Source organism: Phyllopteryx taeniolatus, chromosome 7 (genome assembly GCF_024500385.1).
Source record: "Phyllopteryx taeniolatus isolate TA_2022b chromosome 7, UOR_Ptae_1.2, whole genome shotgun sequence".
In the NCBI taxonomy this organism is placed as follows: Eukaryota; Metazoa; Chordata; class Actinopteri; order Syngnathiformes; family Syngnathidae; genus Phyllopteryx; species Phyllopteryx taeniolatus.
Genome location: NC_084508.1, coordinates 19,010,998 through 19,030,865, shown reverse-complemented (window position 1 = coordinate 19,030,865; position 19,868 = coordinate 19,010,998). Strand labels below are relative to the sequence as shown.

General features: G+C 39.8%; 1 protein-coding gene across 12 annotated transcripts in view; it reads right to left on the bottom strand.

The window, feature by feature from the left end:
* Window positions 1-19,868, bottom strand: part of ptprsa (protein tyrosine phosphatase receptor type Sa) — a 295,610-nt gene that overhangs the window by 24,349 nt on the left and 251,393 nt on the right. For 11 of the 12 annotated variants that reach the window (XM_061778230.1, XM_061778234.1, XM_061778233.1 and 8 more), the window contains 3 exons: window positions 12,410-12,507; window positions 5,950-6,073; window positions 3,488-3,663 (listed from right to left, as the gene is read on the bottom strand). In XM_061778230.1, the coding sequence (XP_061634214.1) occupies window positions 3,488-3,663; window positions 5,950-6,073; window positions 12,410-12,507 (398 nt within the window). Of the gene's footprint in view, window positions 1-3,487; window positions 3,664-5,949; window positions 6,074-12,409; window positions 12,508-16,289; window positions 16,338-19,868 lie in introns of all 12 variants that reach the window. The other variant, XM_061778242.1, reaches the window with a different exon arrangement.

Here is a 19,868-nt window from a genome sequence, read left to right as displayed (position 1 = left end):
TTTTCAGTGCTTGTGCAGTAAGCCTGCAAAAACACATCACCTGCCTCCTATGTCAGTGCATCTCATTCAGTTTCATTCAATATGGTGTGACACCCTGGAAGACATCTTCTCTCTCATTTCCTGCTCAAACCGACACTGAGCTTCCAGTGGACACATGACCTGATCATGAATGACAGTGGAGGACAGCGCCTGTCAGAATGGTGCACAGGTAAACAACTGAGAAGAGGTGAGATGAAGTGTAGACACTCGGGGTAAGTAAGTCTGATGTTGACACTGGTTTGGTTTGACAGGATTAAGTCATGTTTGTATTTTTGACACACAACAAGTCCACTTGGAAATTACCTTGGAAGATTTCATACAGTTTTTTTTAAATTTGTTTTGAGGCCGTTATCAACCATTTCAGCTTAAGAAAGTTTCCAGTGACAGATACTAGTCAAGGATTGATACAACAACAGGAATATCGTGAAACCAGCTCATTTATTTAAAGATTTTGTTTAAATACACTCCCCTATCAAAAATATTGCCTCATATTAACAGTGAAGTTTTGCTTAAGAAATTTTATTTTTTATTTTTTTGGTTTTATTTCCAAGATCAGGATCCTGGATCAGGATTGGCTACACAATTTGGAAGAGCTATGCTTGTAACAAAACATATATTTTTTAGGTGATTTTAGGTGAGAAAAAGCACTGGAACAGAATCATTTTCTTGCAATAACAGCATCAAGCCTGTGACCCATTGACATCACCAAACTTGTGCATTCTTCTTCTGTGATGCTTTTCCAGGATTTCATCACACCCTCTTTTCGTTGTTGTTGTTTTTTTTTTGTAAAATGCATGCTCTACAGGGTTCAAGTCTCAATGTTGACTTTACTAGTCTAAAGGAATTTTCACACTGTACTTTGTTTTCCTGGTGTTCACCGCGGGGTAGGACAGTAGGGCAGTCTACTTGCTAAGCAACCAAGCAGGAAGTAGCCTGGTGCGTTTTCCTGCTTGTTTGGGGGTAAAGTAGTTACATTGGAAAGCCATGGCTTTGCATTATAATGAAAAGGAGGAGACGTGATACAAGAACAAGTAGAGATACAAGTGAATAATATGTGGCTATGCTGTATTTATGTTTTAGGTAACATTTCTAATATTAGAAATGCAAAAATTACATGTTTCTCCCAACTTTCAACCAACCTGGTATAGTCAAAGTAGTGGAGTTTTCCATCCATCACTGTGCCTTCTTTACCATATCACGGTACAACATTTGTCTTATGTCCCAGAGTTCAGGCTACTGGGACAGATACCACATTAACAAAAAAATTTCTCCATGCTGTTTTCAATGTATACCTCCGCCAAAACACCTTTCTGTTGTAAGTCTGAAATCACTTCGCCACCATCTCGCCTATTGTATGCGCTTTTACAGTGCGCTGTTGACCAAACATTTATCAATTCAGGGGCGTCGGCCATGGCCTACCTCGTGCTGACAGGCGTGGAATGGTGCTGCATTGGTGCAGCGTCGCAGCAAAATGTTTCTGGAGTTGATCTTGCTGCTGCCATCATGTTGTTAATTAATGAAGATTAATAAGACCATCCCAGAAGAATGAATGCAAGTCCAAGCCATGACATTACGTCCATTAAGTTTCAGATGAACTTGTATCTTTCCGATCATGAGCAGATAATTTATTTCTTGAACCTTTAGCCTTTCCATCTCTTTGGGAAAAGATTGTTTTTGTCTCATCAGTCCATACAACTCTCTCCCAAAATTTGAGTTAATTTAGGCTCACCAGTACTTTTTGGCAAGTTCCAGCCTGGCCTTCCTATTCTTGCTAATGAGCGTCTGCATCTTTTGATGCACTGATGCCTCTGTACATTTGTTCATTGAAGGCCACAACCTCACATCTTTCTAACTGTTCCTCCACCTGCTCCCTGCTTTCACTGCAGATCACAATGTCATATGCAAACATCATGGTCCACGGGGATGCCAATCTAACTTCATCTGTCAGCCTATTCATCACCACTGCAAACAGGAAGGGGCTCAGGGCTGATCCCTGATGCAGTCCCACCTCCACCTTAAATTCCTCTGTCACACCAACAGCACACCTCACCACTGTTCTGCTGCCCGAATACATCTCCTGTATTATTCTAAAATACTTCTCTGACACTCCAGACTTCCACATGCAGTACCACAGTTCCTCCCTGGGTACTCTGTCACAGGCTTTCTCTAGATCCACAAACACACAATGCAGCTCCTTCTGACCCTCTCTGTACTTTTCCATCAACATCCTCAAGTCAAATAATTAATCTGTGGTACACCTTCTAGGCATGAAACCATACTGTTGCTCGCAAATACTCACTTCTGTCCCGAGTCTAGCCTCCACTATTCTTTCCCATAACTTCATTGTGTGGCTCATCAACTTTATTCCTCTATAGTTTCCACAGCTCTGCACGTCACTCTTGTTCGTAAAAATGGGAACCAGCACACTTTTCCTCCATTCCTCAGGCATCTTCTTACCTGCTAGAATTCTGTTGAACAAGCTGGTCAAAAACTCCACAGCCACCTCTCCTAGATGCTTCCATACTTCCATAGGAATGTCATCAGGACCAACTGCTTTTCCATTTTTCATCCTCTTTAATGCATTTCTAACTTCCCCCTTACTAATAATTGCCACTTCCTGGTCCACCACACTTCTACTCTTCCTTCTCTCTCATTTTCCTCATTCATCAACTCCTCAAAGTATTATTTCTATCTGTCCAGCACACTACTGGCACCAGTCAACACATTTACATCTCTATCCTTAATCACCCTAACCTGCTGCACATCCTTCCCATCTCTATCGCTGTCTGTTTTTATACTATGGATATAAATAAGTGTATCACACATACTCTTCGCTTAACTTTACATGCAACTTCTTACATCAACAGACTGCTGTGGGAGGTACAGGTCACAGATGTTACAAAAACTCCCCAGCTTACAATTTAATTTTAGCTCCCTACTCTGTGCAAAAAGCAGCATCTCTTGAGTGTTAAACCTTGCTAAGCTCTTTGTGGAGCAAGGAGCAATGTTTTGTTGTTTCTACAGAAACTTTTCGTACTTTTCCAACGACAAAAGTAATTTAAAAAACAAAACAAAAAAAACACAGAAAATCCCCCATGGATGTTGCCCAACCTATAAGATGTGAGCAGGTAGACTATTTGTGATATAACTATGTTCCTGCACTGCATTCACAACCTCATTCAAATTTCACAAATGTGATTTCTACTCTTCTCTGAAAGAAAGCCATCTCAAGAAAATAAAGTCTAATTACCTGCCAATGAAGTTAGAGTCTGCAACTGGGAAATCACTGCAAAGCTGTGCCATTTTTCACATTTTGTACCTCGGCTTCATGAATCAGTGATTTGATTTTGATGTATATTGAGGAACACATTTTAAAAAGGCTACTGCAGTCACCAGAGGCAAACTGTAGAGTGAAAAAGAAATGTTGCATGTGCTTGAGTAGACTCACCCGTGACTTCTCCTCCAGTCTGGTCATCATAACCACAGTGGCTGCTCTTTGCTCCCACACCATCCTCCAGAAGTCCCCAAAGGTTTCTGGTAAAGGACCCTGGGTGGCAATGTATGCATTCTGCTTCCTATAGCCATCAATGTAGTTGGAATTGATGTAGTCGCTTCCTGTGATCCCTAAGCAAAGAGCACAGCAAAATGTCAAGGATGAAGCAATGTACTTTTTTTGTTTGTCAAACCTTTGTCTTTTTCACTTTTCTAGCTGGACAATTTTGTCACGTGAATGCGCCCTTGACAACGCATAAACAATGACCTTTTTTTCTTTAACAGTGAAGGTGTAAAGATCTTTCAATGAAAACAGTGTTTAAGTTTAAATTTGTTTCATAGATAATATAATATGGAAAGCAACCAAATGTTTTTGGGAAAATATGCCTTAAAAGCTACTTAAAAACATACTCTTATGCTACAGAGTTGCCTGGGTATATGCATTTTTTGTCGTGGCTATTCAGTATAATATGACTGATTCAACATCCATCCATCTTTTTCCTATACTGCTTATCCTGTTCAGGGTCTTGAGGAGTTGGAGTCCATTCCAGCTAACGTCTGGCTTTTTTTTTTTCAACATGTTATAGTCAAAACTCGAATAAAATAAGGCTATATAGCTCAAGTGCTAAACACTAAGAAGACTTGGTGTTCAACTTGTAATTAAACTGTGAGAAGTGTTTGGCAGGTCCACCGGTAATACGCCACTAAAATAGATGGTTCAGGGTCTCTATGGAAACAACAGACTATTTTTACTATTAGAAATTCAGCGCGTTATATATTTTTGATATTGGTTTACAATTAAAATGCCAACAAGACCTATTTTAGACAAAAAGGTTGACCTCTTATTCTGCCTTCTTACAGCAGGACCCCTTGTGCTGTTTTCCCCCCAGATTGGTGCCATCTGTTCAGTCTCAGTTGTTCAGTCTGTTCTACATTTCAATAGATGTGGTACAACAGACTATGTTATTTAGCAGCACCTCAACGGTATATGTGAAGCTAAGAGCGAGAGGTGGACCCATGCAGCAAGCAAGCCAAGACGCATACTGGTATATAGAGGTCTAACTAGCTGCAGTGAACTCATATGCTCAACTATGTAGAGGAGGATATATATACAGTACCAGCAACATCTTAATACCAATGATGAGAGGAACCTTTGCTTTTTCACTGACATCATGTAACTATAGGTATCTGAAGCAGAAAGCACAAACTTCAAAGGTAAACTATGTAGATCACTGCATCAGGGGTGCTCCTGATAGCGAGGTGTGCTGCAAGTCTGTCGTGTGATCATGCACTATACTTATCTGTCACCAAGCTCTGATCTGCACATGTGCAAATCAAAGTTGATACAGCTGTGGGGCTTATGGTCCCCACATGGTTAGAAGACACATTTTTACAGTCCTGTCAGGTGAAATGCTAGCCAGAACAGAGCATTTTGTGTTTGAAAGTCAAATCACTTTGACTGACGCCGCAGCACTTGAGCGACAAACAATGAAACACTTGGCTGGGCTACTTTGAGAGTTTTAGAGAGAGGGGACCTAGTAAGGACAAGAACCAGGGTGGAGTGGAAGAATAATATACTGTAGAGAATGAGGGAGATGTGGGAGAGAGAGAATCAGATGCACACACACACACGAGGAAGACAAACTAATGAAAAAAAGAGTTGAAATTAGGGGGGATAAAATGAAAAGCAATGCAAATACCATCAAAATGGATACTGCACTGTCTGACAGTGGTGACTTGGTTTTAGTCATGGCTAAATGAACGGAGAAAAGGCGGTGTGCATGAATTGTTATTCTGCTGCAACTAATGGCAAAATCACTGCGGTGTAAAATAGAAATTTCAGACTTGATTAATTTATGTATTTATGGATGAGGCGTTTGTTTTTCTTTTTTCTTGCTCTGTGTTATTTTTCTTTTATGTTGCACCCAAAAATTGTGAGGTGTTGAGAATCTACTTGGAACATTTAGCTCAGACAAAAGGAGAGAAGGGAGGAGAAACGATTTTCCCATCACTGAGAGGAGTCGGGAGTTGTTCTAGTGTTGCAACCCAAGAACAAAGTCAGCAGTGAAGGGTGGCTACCTCTGACAATGTCTCGAGAGATTTAGGAATCAGAGGAAGAATTTTCTAGCTCCAGCGTTGTGACTGAGAACAGTTTAGAGGGAAGTGGAGCATGATCTGACAAATAGACTGGTGCATACAAATTTCTGAGTCATGCTGAGTGTGAGATTAGACTGATCGTCGAATCAAAAGATGAGTTTCAAATAAATTCTTGACCAAAGCAACAAGTACAAAACCAATTCAAAAACTTGAGCCAAGTTAAACTGAAACAAATCCTTAATTCACACTGAGACAGCTTAGTTTCAAAATGTCGAAAATCACTGTGTGAGTGTGCAAGATGAGAGGATGGGTGAGCCTTACCCTCAATGGGAGCCAGGATGACACGGGAGTGGTCGTAGGCAATGACATTGGCGTAACGATTTTTGGGCTTGTTCACCTCCAGGTTGGAGTGTTCCCAAGTGAACTGCTGGCCTGGATCGATAGACTGATGGGGGCAGAGACAAACAAACACAAAAAGAAGACTTCAGATGAGCCGTGGGGTGACGGTTGGGTCGGGGGGGTGGGCGCTACGTATATAAACAGCTTTTTAGGAAATATAATTAAAAACGGACTGTGAAGGGAAGGTAAACGTGGAGCGGCATTTTCAGACTGTTCAGAAAACCTACGACACTGACTTTCCTCTAAAAAGCAAGCTGAGAAGGACAAAGGTGAAGTAACTAATATCCCACTTGTCCAGAAAGCAGTAATTTTACTCACAGCTAACTTTAAAATCAAAGGCCGCCACCGAAGCATCATTCCGGGGAGTCATTTAATTGTTAAGAAAAAGAAATGCAAGATGGCGAAATGGTAAAAGAAGCATTTTTTGAAGCAGCTGACCTCATTTTCCCAAGACTTTAAAAAAAAAAACAGAAATTCTATCTCCGATCAAAGCTCTCCAGCTATCAAGAAGTACAGTCACACGGCGCAGTGGAGGATGAGATTCTGACACTACAAGCGGACATTCAGCTGAAGTCCAGAGCTCTTGGAAAGTTCTGGAACTTACACAGGAAACATACCCCAACGTGACGAAATGTGCTACTTTCTTGACTGCATTATTCGGCTCCACTTATTTATGCAAGTCAGCCTTTTCCCAGATGAAGATCATTAAGTCCAAGTACAGTTCCACCATGACTGATGATCATTGGAAAGTGTGCTTGAGGCTGGCTATCAGCAGCTACTGTCCGGACTATGCATCCGTGGCTGATTCCATTCAGTGCAAGGCATCAGAGTAAGGTAAGGACAAAAAATGTACAGTATGTAACCTAACTGTAAATCTAAGTTAGCCAAGAACTAAAATATACATTAAAAAAAAGAGAAAGTTTGACTATTATTGCAGTTGTCTAAAATATTATTACTGTATTTTCACGACCATAAGGCGCACTTAAAAGTCTTATATTTTCTCCAAAATGGACGGGGCGGCTTATAATGTGGCACAGCTCATGTGTGCATCGAGTTCCAAAATCTGTAAATGTAGCGCTATAAATAAATATAAATAAAGCGCTATTTAAGTGCAGTCCATTTACCATTTATTTTTTATAAGACATCAAATAAACTACATTTTTTAATGCGTCTCAAGATTCAAATTAACTTCGCTCGTTGCATTCCTTAACTGAAGAGCATCGACGTCTGTATTATTGGGAAGCTTTTATTTTGAAGGTGGCTTTCGCCACGCGTTGGCGACCTATTACCGTAATGTCTAGTATAAACAAAATTACGAGGGGCTGGCTTGACTGCTACTTTACGAGTGGAGGCTGGCTTGACCGCAGTCGAAAATGGCACCTACGAAGAGACACGCTTAAGAAGCACGGTTTAAACTGCCACCTATCAGTTACGTGGAGGAACATGGGAATCGAGCAGCCGCGAGAGAATTCAAGATCAACGAAGTCGCAAGTGGAGGAAGCAGGAAAACGAGCTTCGCCAAATCAATAAGACGAAGCTGAGTTTCCGCGGAAACAAGGCGAGGTGGCCCGAGTTGGAAGACCAACTCGAGCAATGGATTAATGAGCAAAGAACAGCCGGGAGAAGCGTCTCTACAGTCACCATTCGACTGAGGGCAATAACTCGGAGCTTGCCATCATTCCGGGAGGCTTGACGAACCGCTGGACTAAACAGGGCATTCAAAGTGAAGTTCCGAACGGCATGGGAGCCATGGATGACAGATGGCGAACACAACTTTACTAAGACTAGGAGGCAGCGCCGGGCAATTTGCGCCACAATTTGTGAATGGATTGTGGATGCTTGGGCTAACGGTGTCTGCTTGCACTGTTGTTCGAGCTTTCGTAAAAGCTGGCATCATTTCTGAGGAGCCGCACAGCAACGAGACAGACTCCGACAATGACCGGAGGGAACCTGGCGTGTTTGATGGAGAACTTGCCCAGCTGTTCATTTCGGATACAGAAGATGAGGACTTTGATGGATTTGTGGATGAGGATTGATCAAAAAATAACGTGAGTACATTGTTAAATACTTCAATAAAGTACAACCGAACTCAGTTTTGCTCCCGCTGCCTTTTTAGAAACATTGTTTTAGCGTGCATGCATGCTACTGTATGTTTTAAGCTAGCGTATGTTTTAACATGCCTATGCCCAATAATACGGTGCGCCTTATGTATGTGTTTAATACAGAAATAGAGCCCGTAACTGAGATTGCGCCTTTTAATACGGTGCGCCTTATGGTCGTGAAAATACGGTATTATTATTTTGGTTTTAGAATTTCTGGTGTAGGCCGAATCTGAGGACCAGTCAATGATTCCAGATAATTTTGCATGGCAAGCTAACCATTTCTGACCAAATTCAGTTGAAACACACTATGGAGTAAATCTAAATCCATTAAAGTTCAAACATAACATTTATTAAATTACGGAACTAAATTCTTTATTAATTCCTTTAATGGTGAAATGTACTCTTTCCTAGCATTCTAAACATTATAAACAATGTGATAACCAGTAAGAACTTCCATGAGTAAATCAACAAAATCAACATGCCTAAACAGAATGAAATAGATTGTTGATATTTCATGTGGTGAGGAAAGCTGTCATTGGTTGCGTGTAGTCTTTTGAGAGCAATCATCAAGTGTGACAGTTTCAGGAAGGAAGGAAGAGGCCTGCAGTTTGTCCCTCCACCCGTCGCTGAAGCAGCATGTCAAATGTGGTGTGATGGCTCCTTGTTGTTACCCGTTGACATCATTTAGACAAAATACTACTTATGCAAAATTAGCAGTCACAATTTAGAGCTGGCACCTCCTGGCTCCTAGGACACTATTTATCTAACGCTTCATATTAAATGGTCATACATGTGGAACTATAACATATTGTTACATTTTATATACATCAGGGGTTCCGAGATAATATTTCAGGCAATATTAAAACTTGGATTTGGCAAATTGGCAACTCTTAAAGCAATGGAGCCATAATAGATTTAACTACTTGTTTACAAGCAACAGAATGAACATTTTACATTGCTGCCTAAATTTGCTGCAATCAAAATTTAAACGAAAAGCAAGCAAAGTTTGGTGCTAGACTCTAAGAATCTTTTCTTAGAATTGTGTACGCATACAAACAAACATACTGGCAATTACAGTGACTTTAGGATTGCATGATTTGATCGGCAGCGGCTCGTCTTGTAAGGACTTGTGATTTGGAACCAAATGGTCACAGTTGATGCAAAACATAAATTGTTTGAGAGATGATTGAAAAATAACTTGTTTGAGAGATGCTCGACAGGTGAAACCCCAATTGAGTGCCCTATCCCTGTGGTGTGCAACAAGAATAATGTAAGTGTACAATTAGGACAAAAATTAAGATAATACAATTCAAAAATATATAAATTGGGTGCGGCATGGCTCAGGTGGTAGAGTGGTCGTCTTCCAACCCAAAGGTTGTGAATGAGCCCCTGTGACCATGTCCAAGTGTCCTTGAGCAAGATACTGAACCCCCATTTACTCCTGATGCGGTGTCAACAGTAGGTGAATGAGGAGACATTGTTAAAGCGCTTTGAGTACCTTGAAGGCAGAAAAGCGCTACACAAATGAAAGCCCATTTACCCAAACTCTGGACAGCAAACAGCTTCAAAAAATTAACTTCCATGCTATGTTCTAAAAATTGACTAAATTCTGCAATTTTTTTTTAATCACCCATGGTCCACCTGGCAGCAATATGGCAGCATACAGAGAGTGATGGCAAACAAAAAACAAATTATAAAGTCTCGCTAAATATTCGTCACCTTTACACAGCTATACTGTATGTTCTGTATGTTCCAAGGATCTCCTCTTTTCAATGCTGCTCTTCTATGCTACAAATATCCTGCTCTGTGATCTCAGCAAATCCTCAATAACCGAGCCTCCACAGCATCTCCCTCTCTCGCCTCTTCCCTCCTTTTTTCTTTCTCCCTCCACTTCCCACCTGGCTAAAAACCAATCAGTCAACGACGTGTAGAGCGGCGCTTGGCAAGCCTGGGCGTATGGACGTATGGACAAACAGCCATTTATCACGAAAATAACAAAATTAAAATTACACTTCTCTATTTAATTTGGTCATTTATTTTTCCCAGGGGCGGATGTGAAAGGGCATAGGGAGAGCGAGGGAGTAAAAGATAGAATGGAGGAAGAGGATTGGGTGGTTGAATTCACTCTTTAAGCCAAATAATTACACTTGCCATAACGTCTCTCGCCCCCATGAACGAAACAAGCTTCTCCCTTTACTGCACAGCTAGGCTCTAGATTTATGAATAATAAATACCAGAGAAATGCTGCAATGCTATGAGAAGTAATTATCCGCCAAAACATCCAACATCTTCCGGCAGGCATGATGATGGCAATCTGTGATGGTGTACCCTCTTTCCACCTCAGCCTGGCGTGCAGCGAGGCGACAGGCACCGTGATTTAGGGACGGCTAGCAGGAGATATTGCTTGCATGCAAACGAGAGCTGATTCAGCGCTCCTGATTTCTAATCAACTCCAGTGTCATTTATAACCCCAGCGGTTCCAGAGCTAAAGACAGCTCAGTTAGCCCCCCACCCCACATCCATGCGTACATAACACCACCACACATCAGCTGAGAAAAACACAAAGCATGTGCGTGACAGAAAAGCTGTTAATTTAATAATGTATGTTCCAATACTTTTCCTCATTTGAAAAGTGGGTGTCTTCAAACAAAAGGTTCTCTGTCCTGAGTTGTTTAACACATCTAGATTTAAATACCATGAAACAAAATCTGGAATTCTGAACTTTTGTCTCATACTCATCTTTTGATCTGAAACCCAAATGTCTTCAGCATAAAAAAAACAAAAAAACAAAGTAATTTACTTTTGGAGGGGACTGTATATGTACAGTGGAACCTCGATAAAACGGACCCCAAAATAACGGATATCGGATAAAATGGACCGTCGGGACTGAACAATGTGTCCAAAAATAGTTTTAATTTGTCACTTAAAATGCCGTTGACAAAGTCTCTTAGTTCCAGAATTGGCTGCTGTTGTTAACGGCCGGTGTGGCGCAATGCAGGCAGAGAATGCGACTGAAGTATTTCACAGATATGCAATATTACGAGCTCCAATTCCAAAAGACTTGCCTCCCATGCCTATGTGGCAGCCATGTTGAATGCGGGGCATTGATGTGGCGGCCATTTGATGATGATTATACCTATTGTCTCCTGTCCATAGAGCAGAGAGAGAGAGAGCAGCATGGGTGCGGCGTTAACACCGAGGAGTACAAAACACAAGTCTTTGGAGTCTGGAACATGCTATTTTTGGTACTGTAACACTTTTTTTTTTTGTTAAGCTGTTCGCCTTTGGCAACAAATTTGGAACTAGGAAGCAAACTAATTCCTCGCGGCTCATGAAAGCAACTCGCCTATGATGAGTGTACTGTACGTCAACAATGATGCCATTACCAAGCACACCGGTGTGGTAAGTTTAGATAAAATGTGAAACTTCCAAACATTTTGAAGCTTTTTTAAATATTTATTTACAATAACTTTGTACAGTACTGGCCGTTTTAGGCCCTGAAAAAAAACCCTACAAAACAATAATTTTTCACTGGACAGTAATCTGGGTGCATATTCCCTCCAAAAAAGTGTTTCAATGTAACTGACAATCGGCTATATCGGACGACCCCCCGCCCCTATTAGTCCGTTCTGTCGAGGTTCCACTGTATACTGTTTCCTGATTAGAGAGCAATATGCAACATCAGTAGTTTACAATATTTAACTTTTTCAACAATATTTAAATTTTACGAGATATTAAATGTTTTTTTATTAGCTGTTAACCATAATCCTTTTAATTAACATAAATGAAGATTATATCTAAATGTGTTTATCAAATATATGAGTTTCACTTTTTAAATTGAACTACTGAAATGAAGTGTTCCCCAATATTAAAATGTATTAATCATTGAATTTTTTACAATGCACTTGTTTATACAGTTTTTATAGTTTTTAATCATCACCTTTACTGACAGATTGATTGTGATAAAGCACAGTTGTACTGACCATAGTTTGCTAAGTATGGCCTATTTCTAATATCCACTTCCAGTACACTAAATGATCAAATATAACTCCTGCCCAAAAAGGGCCATGCTAGGGTGGATATTTGGAATTAACCGTATCAAAAAGATTGTACCTGAAGCGAATACCTTCAGTGACAGAGACACACTGACAACCCCCATCGCCACCCCCACCCCACCCCTACCACCCTACCCACCGCCACCATTTCGCTGGCGAACAGGATGGACTCTTGTGTTCCACGAAATCAGAAGCATGAGAGACTCAAACTTTCCGCCCACCCACCTCATATTCTTGGGAGAGTTTCAGGTTGTCGTTGGCTTTGAGAAGCTCTGTGTGCTCAGCCAGTTCGGAGATGGGAATGGGAGGGTGATTCATCATACCTGCTCGCCAAAACAGAGGAGGAAGAAGTAGCAGAAAAAGTAAGTTTTGACACATTAGGACAACTTTTCAAAGTATACATTTCACACAACACAGTATTTATGGGTGAGCTCTTTGCATCCATAACATTGTTGAATGTAGGGTTTTAGTGATGGGTAAGCTTGTGCACAACATGGTGTAAATTAAATTAAAAGAATGTATTGACAGGGTATGTTATTGGAATTTGAGCTTGTGGGTACTTCACATGGTGAAAAGGGAAAAAACGACTTCTTTGTAATGAGGAAATTGTGGCTAAAAGTCTATTTTGGAAGTTTACGTTAGTTATGTATAATGCATAAATTGTAAACATTTATTTTCAACGTTTATTTAAATCAAAGTGAAAAGGCAATCGTAAAGGCCTAGTCTTGCTTGATTTCAACCCATTGGCAGAAAGCACAAAAGCTATTTTCAAAATCAGTAACATGGGCTCCAAGATAAAACCTTGTTAACTTCCAGAATTAAGAGAATAATTTTGGGTAGAACATGTACAATCCTGTGTACCAATGTACCAATCCCTTTATGTTTCAAACAGTTGGGAATTTATTTTTTTCAGGCTCCTTCCAATGTTCATATATTGTATAGCTGCTGCAAGAATATTATCAGTATTGACAGTACTTCGAAATGCCCTGCTGTGGACAGTCTTCACCAAATCATTCAGGGTGGGCTTCATACTGAAGCACTGTAATAGAATATGGACCAGTTGTTGTGGCTTTATATGGCAGTACTGTATACTATTTTTAGTTAAGGGTTTGTTTGCACTGCAAAAACCTCAAATGTCAAATGACTGTGTATTCATAGGCCTGCACAATTAATTAAATCTTCATCGTTATCGCAATTTTGGCTGCCACGATTAAATGAGTCTGATCGTCGGTGATTTTTTACATTTAAAATGCGGGCACTGCTGCATATGAAAAGTGCTTCATTTGCAACAGTCCCTGCAATGTGGTCAGCCAGCCACTAGGGGGCAAACGTATGGTTAAGGCTTCATTAAGGGCCGGCACCGCGCTCCGGGGTCAACTTAAAAAAAAAGCTTAAAATGGCATTGATGTCCAATGTAGCATTGATGTCCAATGTATAATATATGAAGCTTTTATTTTGAAGTTCACCCTCTCAGCACGTTGGGGGGGAGGCGGCATGTTACGGTAAGTCACTATTAACAATCGTTGTACCGGCTGCCTTGACTTCAACTTTTCAGCTGGCCTGACCGCAATAAAAAAACACTAGAAGAAAATAGGCAAATTCCAACTGTTGAGTTTCTTTGCAGTTTGTGACCATGCACGACAGACCAATTGTCAAGCAGAACAAGGGAGACATACCCGTCCTTGACAATTCATGAAATTGATGGGGATTTCCAAATGAAAATTTGGTGCTTACAGCCTATTGTTATTGCCTTCTATGCATCCAACCGTATTTGCTTCCATTAAGTTGCAATTCGTGATTGCACTTTGTAATAGGATATTTATTCATTTAGCCCTTGCTAAAGTAGACTTTTTTTGGGCGCATCTATTTTTTATTATTATTTATCATTTATTTTTATTTAAAGATTCATTCTGCACTGAAAACTGTTACATATTGTTTGTTGGAAAGTACTGCAATAAAAATAAAGATTGTTTTCCCTAAAATGAGGAATAATCGTGATTAATAATCATGTTTACAATATTGATCAAAATAATCGTGATTACTATTTTGGCCATAATCGTACAGCCCTATGTACTAACAATGAAAAAAAAAATGTACAAAAAAAAAACCTAGAGCTTAACTAAACATGCAAATCAGATTGATGAACTGTCCTTCATTTCCTCTCACTGACAATGCCTAGTCAGAAGTCAAGAGAGTAAACAATACTGCTTGCTTTAGTTGCACATTCGAGACGGGGCCCAACTCTCAGCGCTATCGGTCTGCATTATTGACAGCAATTTATTTTACACATAGAACAATGCAGCAGCATCCATTACATGGATATTTTGCAGAGATTAGCTAGAACGAGAACATGAGACAAATGGAAATGAAATGGAATACCATGATGCGGTCCAGAAAATGAATTAACAGATACTTGACAAGGGTTGGAGAAGAAACATGCTCTTTTTAGTGATCACAACACTGAATTTCTCAAAATCACAAAAGTTGGCTGGCTGCTAACAGAAAACCTCAAATCATCTTCAAGGATTTGGTGTATTCATCTATTCATTCATTAAATTTACTCAGTAAGTGAATGCCAAAATATGCATGCAGGGTACAGACGCAACACTTGGAAATGAGTTATCATTTCTGCCAAGGGAAGACAGCGAAAAAGTTAAATTAAATTTGCTTGTCAGTTTACTCGCTTGAAATCCAGAGGGAAAGGTGTAAGATGCTACACTAGAAAGAAGGAAATGTGTATGCAAAAGAGGGGACCACATTTCTCCTGCAGAGAACAGGAAATTGATCTTTTCAGCGGAGATCAAAGAATGTTTGTGTTGTTATTTTGTGTGTGTGCATGTCTGCAAATGCCTGTATGGTTGTCCACATGCATTTGTGAATGTGCACAGCTTTCCAGACACACCCCATCAATTGCTTTTACTTTGGGCAGCCCACATTAACGTTTGCATGCACAAGTGCTCACTACAGTTCACTAGATACATCATCCAAAATGAACCACAGAGCTGCAGGAAGAGACAGATGGTCGTGCATTCTTTAGTCCTTGTTTATTACAACTTTATCATCATCTATCTTTGCACTTTGTCAGCAGAACTTACCACACTCACATTGATGAACCTCACAAATCAAACCATTACTTGACCTCTCACAGTGTCCTTCAAAAATTTGTTCTACAGAGGAGTCAATTCCTTCCATCATTGTCATTTATGTATGTAACACGCTGTATTGAAACGTTGATCGAAAAAACTACTTTGTTGTAACCTTCACTCAAGCAAAGTTACTCAAGGACAAACTGTTATTCCCTTCCTGCTTTCCTTTCCCTTCTTCCTTTGCTCTTATACTTCGCTTCAACAGCATTTTCCCACTACACGCCTACAGACGTTTCCCAGCACAACTAAACAGCGTGATCGATGAGCATAGACAACAAACTGTGGCGTCTAATTATGTATTTTCAATCTCCCGATCTGCTGCTTGACGCATCTGAGATATGTAATGATTCTTTTTGATAGGCTCCTTCCAAAAGCCTTTTTACGATGCCAATTTCCATTTAAAAAGGGAAGAAGCCCGCATGCAAGTGAGCAAAGGAAATAAAGGGAGGGGGGACGCTGGGGTTAGAGGAAATCCAGGAGCCTTTTTTCCCTCTCTCAAATGATCCTTCAGTGAGCAGAAAGGGCCGGTCAAATGTCAAGCAGTTGTTTTCCACTTGTTTAATTAATTCTGTTGCTTATCTTTGAGCAAAATACCGAGTAAGTCTTGAATGAAAATTGTGCACTGGTGGTAAAAAGGAGGAATAGCCACAAGAAGGTGAGGAAGATGGGGAGTGAGATAGCAGTGACTTCACTTGAAAAATAAATCTCTTCGTCAGCAGACATGATCTCATTGGTTATTTATGCATGTGGGATTAATGCATCGCTGACAGCCAAGTGAATAGCTACTGTGACAGACTGAGGTGACAGCACACCCATAGAAACTGACATAAAATAATTAGTGCAGATTTTATGCTGCATTATGTGAAAAAAAAACCCAAATGCAAATCATTTGTAAATGGAAACAAGCAGTGCTCAAAAACAAAAGCTGGTATGTAAATACTAAAAGCATAAAGACTAACTTTCATATTCAATTTCAGCTGCACCCTGAGGACTGTTTAGACCAGAATCTGAAAGAACAGCAAACATGGGAAAATGTTTCACAAAGTCGGTAATGTAACAGAAAATGGTTACGGAAGACTGACAAATATGATTGGAGACAATGAACAACATTATTTTTTTAATATCTGATAAATGAATGACCTGAACAAGGATTTGAAGCCAGACCACAACACACAAAGACATAGATCTTCTCATTTGGTATGAATCTTGTGCATCACCTTGTGCCCATCTTTGCTAAAAACAACAACAACAACAAAAACAATACCCAGAGTGTTGACCTCACCTGCAAAAATGAGGTAAATGGCTACTATTGAGGATTTTATAGTGTACAGTTTCATCCAGAACAAGAAACTATTCTGGATCCAAGGAAACAAAATGTAATGAGATCATGTAATAAACACCACAGATTATAGCCTGACCTGATGTCATTGTTAAATATAATATTGTATGTTATATTTAAATGTCGAGACATGTCCACCAATGTAATATTTCCAATCTCAATATGATTTGGATGAAACTTTACAGCTAATGACCCATAATAAACAATTTTTTGTATTTTCTACGATGACTTTATAAAATCAAAGTGTGGATTTCCATCAAAATTGAATGGGATCAACAGAGGTATACCTACCAATCTTTCACCAGCGTGAAAAATGATGAAAATGAAACCTTTTTGGACACACACACACACACACACACACACACACACACACACACACACACACACACACAGTGTCCAAGTCCACAAGTCCAAGATGAAAGGTTACAGTATTTAGTGCTGAAAATTTCATTTGCTATCGCTTTCATGAATGTCAACCCATCTAATTGAAAAGGATGGAGAGAGAAAAAACAGTTCATGTTTGTTGGTGAAAAAGTACTCAATAGTTTTTTTTGTTTTTTTTGAGACACCGGGCATAAAGGTGTGGCGTCATAGCCACAATTTTGGTTTGGTTGACAGTTCTGGAGCCAGAGCTGATGGGAGTCATTCCCTAAGGATTGTGATGAAAATGAGAAGTCCTCTCCAGCTTCTTTCTTGGTAGAATCAAACTATTTTTAAAGGGAAGGAAACTACTGGCATCAATGGATAAAACATCAATACATTGTTTTATTAGGTAAGTTTTATTGGCTTACGTTCCAAAAACATTTGATTGGATGGCAGCGGAAAGTCGGATTTATTTCATTATAGAAAGTGAGTGTGTGAGTGAGTGTGCTTGTTGCTATAATCTGTAAAAATTAGTCAGATACTAATTGATGAAAGAGATTTATCTGTAACGCTTTCTGCCCAAAATTTGGGCTTAGAAATTGAAGTTATTGGGGTCGATGTAACATTGACAGAAAAAGGGTAAGTAGAAAATGTAGTTAGTTGAAGACTAAAACCAGAGAGTCAGGGTACACCCTTTAGTCCATCGTAAACTAACTCGGACCCAATCGGTACAGTTCCAAGCAAGCTAGTGTGGTTTAGTTGTGGTGAGAAAGGTGATTTTAACTCCACCTGTGCTACCTTGCCAAATAAACAAATCTGGCTTGTTTTTAAACTACAGTACATAATGGCGATGAAGGGCAATCTTTGATAATGCATAAGGGTGTGATAAATATTAAATTCTTAGATGCATTGTGTGTGTACACTACAAGCCATAACATGTTTAAAGCCAAAGCCGCAGCAGGCCTCCTCTGACGATTATTTTGTACCGAAAAGGGGAGCAATTTAATCTACCTGTATACCTGTAAATCTATACCCACTGTTGGGTGTCAGGGTTCATGAAATACACACACAATACATTACACAGGGTGTATCATTACAAAAAGTGCATGTATACATATGGGTATCACAGCGCCAAAACAACAAGCCATCTGCCATCTTACTTACATTAACCTTGGAAAAATAAAAACTTGATTTGACAATCACCTACTTGTGTCTTACATTTCCTCTTATCTTCCCTAGCTTGCCCCATTAATAGCTACAGATCGAAGGCAGCCAAATCATGAAATGAAACCCCCAAATTATTCACTGAGAATTAAGAAAAGATGAAAAATATTTGCAACATCAACAAAAGTCTAAAAAAAAGTAATAATAATAATTCTCATGGAACATACTTCCTTTGCCCCTAATGTTTATGTATATTTGATGTTTTCCAGCTAACTAAATACTGTAACTAACTGTGGTAAAACTTTTAATCCGACCTAAACAAAATATGAAACATAATTTTGCAGTTAAAAGACAAAGAGAGATGCAATCCCAAAGATGGTTACCTGAATGGAATCACATATATTATGACTAGTATTACATTTTGACTGCAAACTAGGGATACATGGAGAGATGGAAGCTACCACAAGGACGAAAGAGATAAAACATGGCAAAAAGGTGGAGATGGAGGGAAAACAAAGAAAAAGGCGGCTTGATTGGACACAGAATGTAGATATTCACTGAGTTGTGCTGCTTCATTACTTTGGCCCCGTTTCCCAATTAAATCCCCGGAACCAGGGAAGACAATGAAAAAACGAGCTATTCTGCGCCTTTAGGAGTATTGCAATGTCAATGTGACCACATGACCAGAGCCGCACAGACACGCAGGCACGCGCGCACACACACACACACACACACACACACACACACAATCGCTTTCAAATACATTAATGAAGTATTGCTTATGGGAAAAATATTCAAATAGCATTTTTGTACTGCAGCAGCACCACGGGTCACTGTGTCCCAATTGCCAATACAGCGTATGCTCAACTGAATGGGATAGGGCCAAGGATAAGTGCACCGGGAGTGTGCTCATTTCAACAATGGTTGTTTTTAGCTGATGGTGATGTTCACAAATGCTCACCGGCCCACTTAATTGGTCTAAAACATCCATTTAAATTCCCTGGGTGCAGAGATAACAACGTTGCCTAATTCTCCTCAACTGCAATGTGGTTGTGCAGTGAGAAGGCGTGTTTAGAGAGAACTGTCTGCACATACAGTATTAGTCAATTTTATGTGTACATGTTCAATCAAAAGAATACTGGATGTCAGATGGCCTCAGCACATGACTATTATTACAACGTTGTCATTACAGAGCTACTTATTGGGAACAGCCTATTAATACTTAGCAAGATAAAGATGAAGGCAGTATATTGAACTTTTGGGGGTTAACACAATTTTCTTCCATCTCCTTTTACTCCCAAATCCCACTCACTAACACGATGCACACAAGGCAGTATGCACTGTATGTATGTAACCCTAAGGATACAGGGGAGAGGAGCTTCATTGAAATGTGAATCTTTTGATGGAGATAACTGACCATGAAGTAAAAAAGGAACCAGAAAAGTAGAAGCAGAGAGAAGGAGTGTGGGGAGTGTGCCTATTCGACTCCTCTAAACGTCCCTTGACTGGCTCAGAGAGAAAAATACGTTTCAAATTCAACTATGGGTCTCTCAAAATATCTTCTGCCAAATGAACTCCCAGAAAAGAGAGAAGACAGGCATCTAGAAGAGGCTACTATGCAAAGTAAAAGGAAGCTGACATATACAACATAAACTGTCAACTATATCTCACA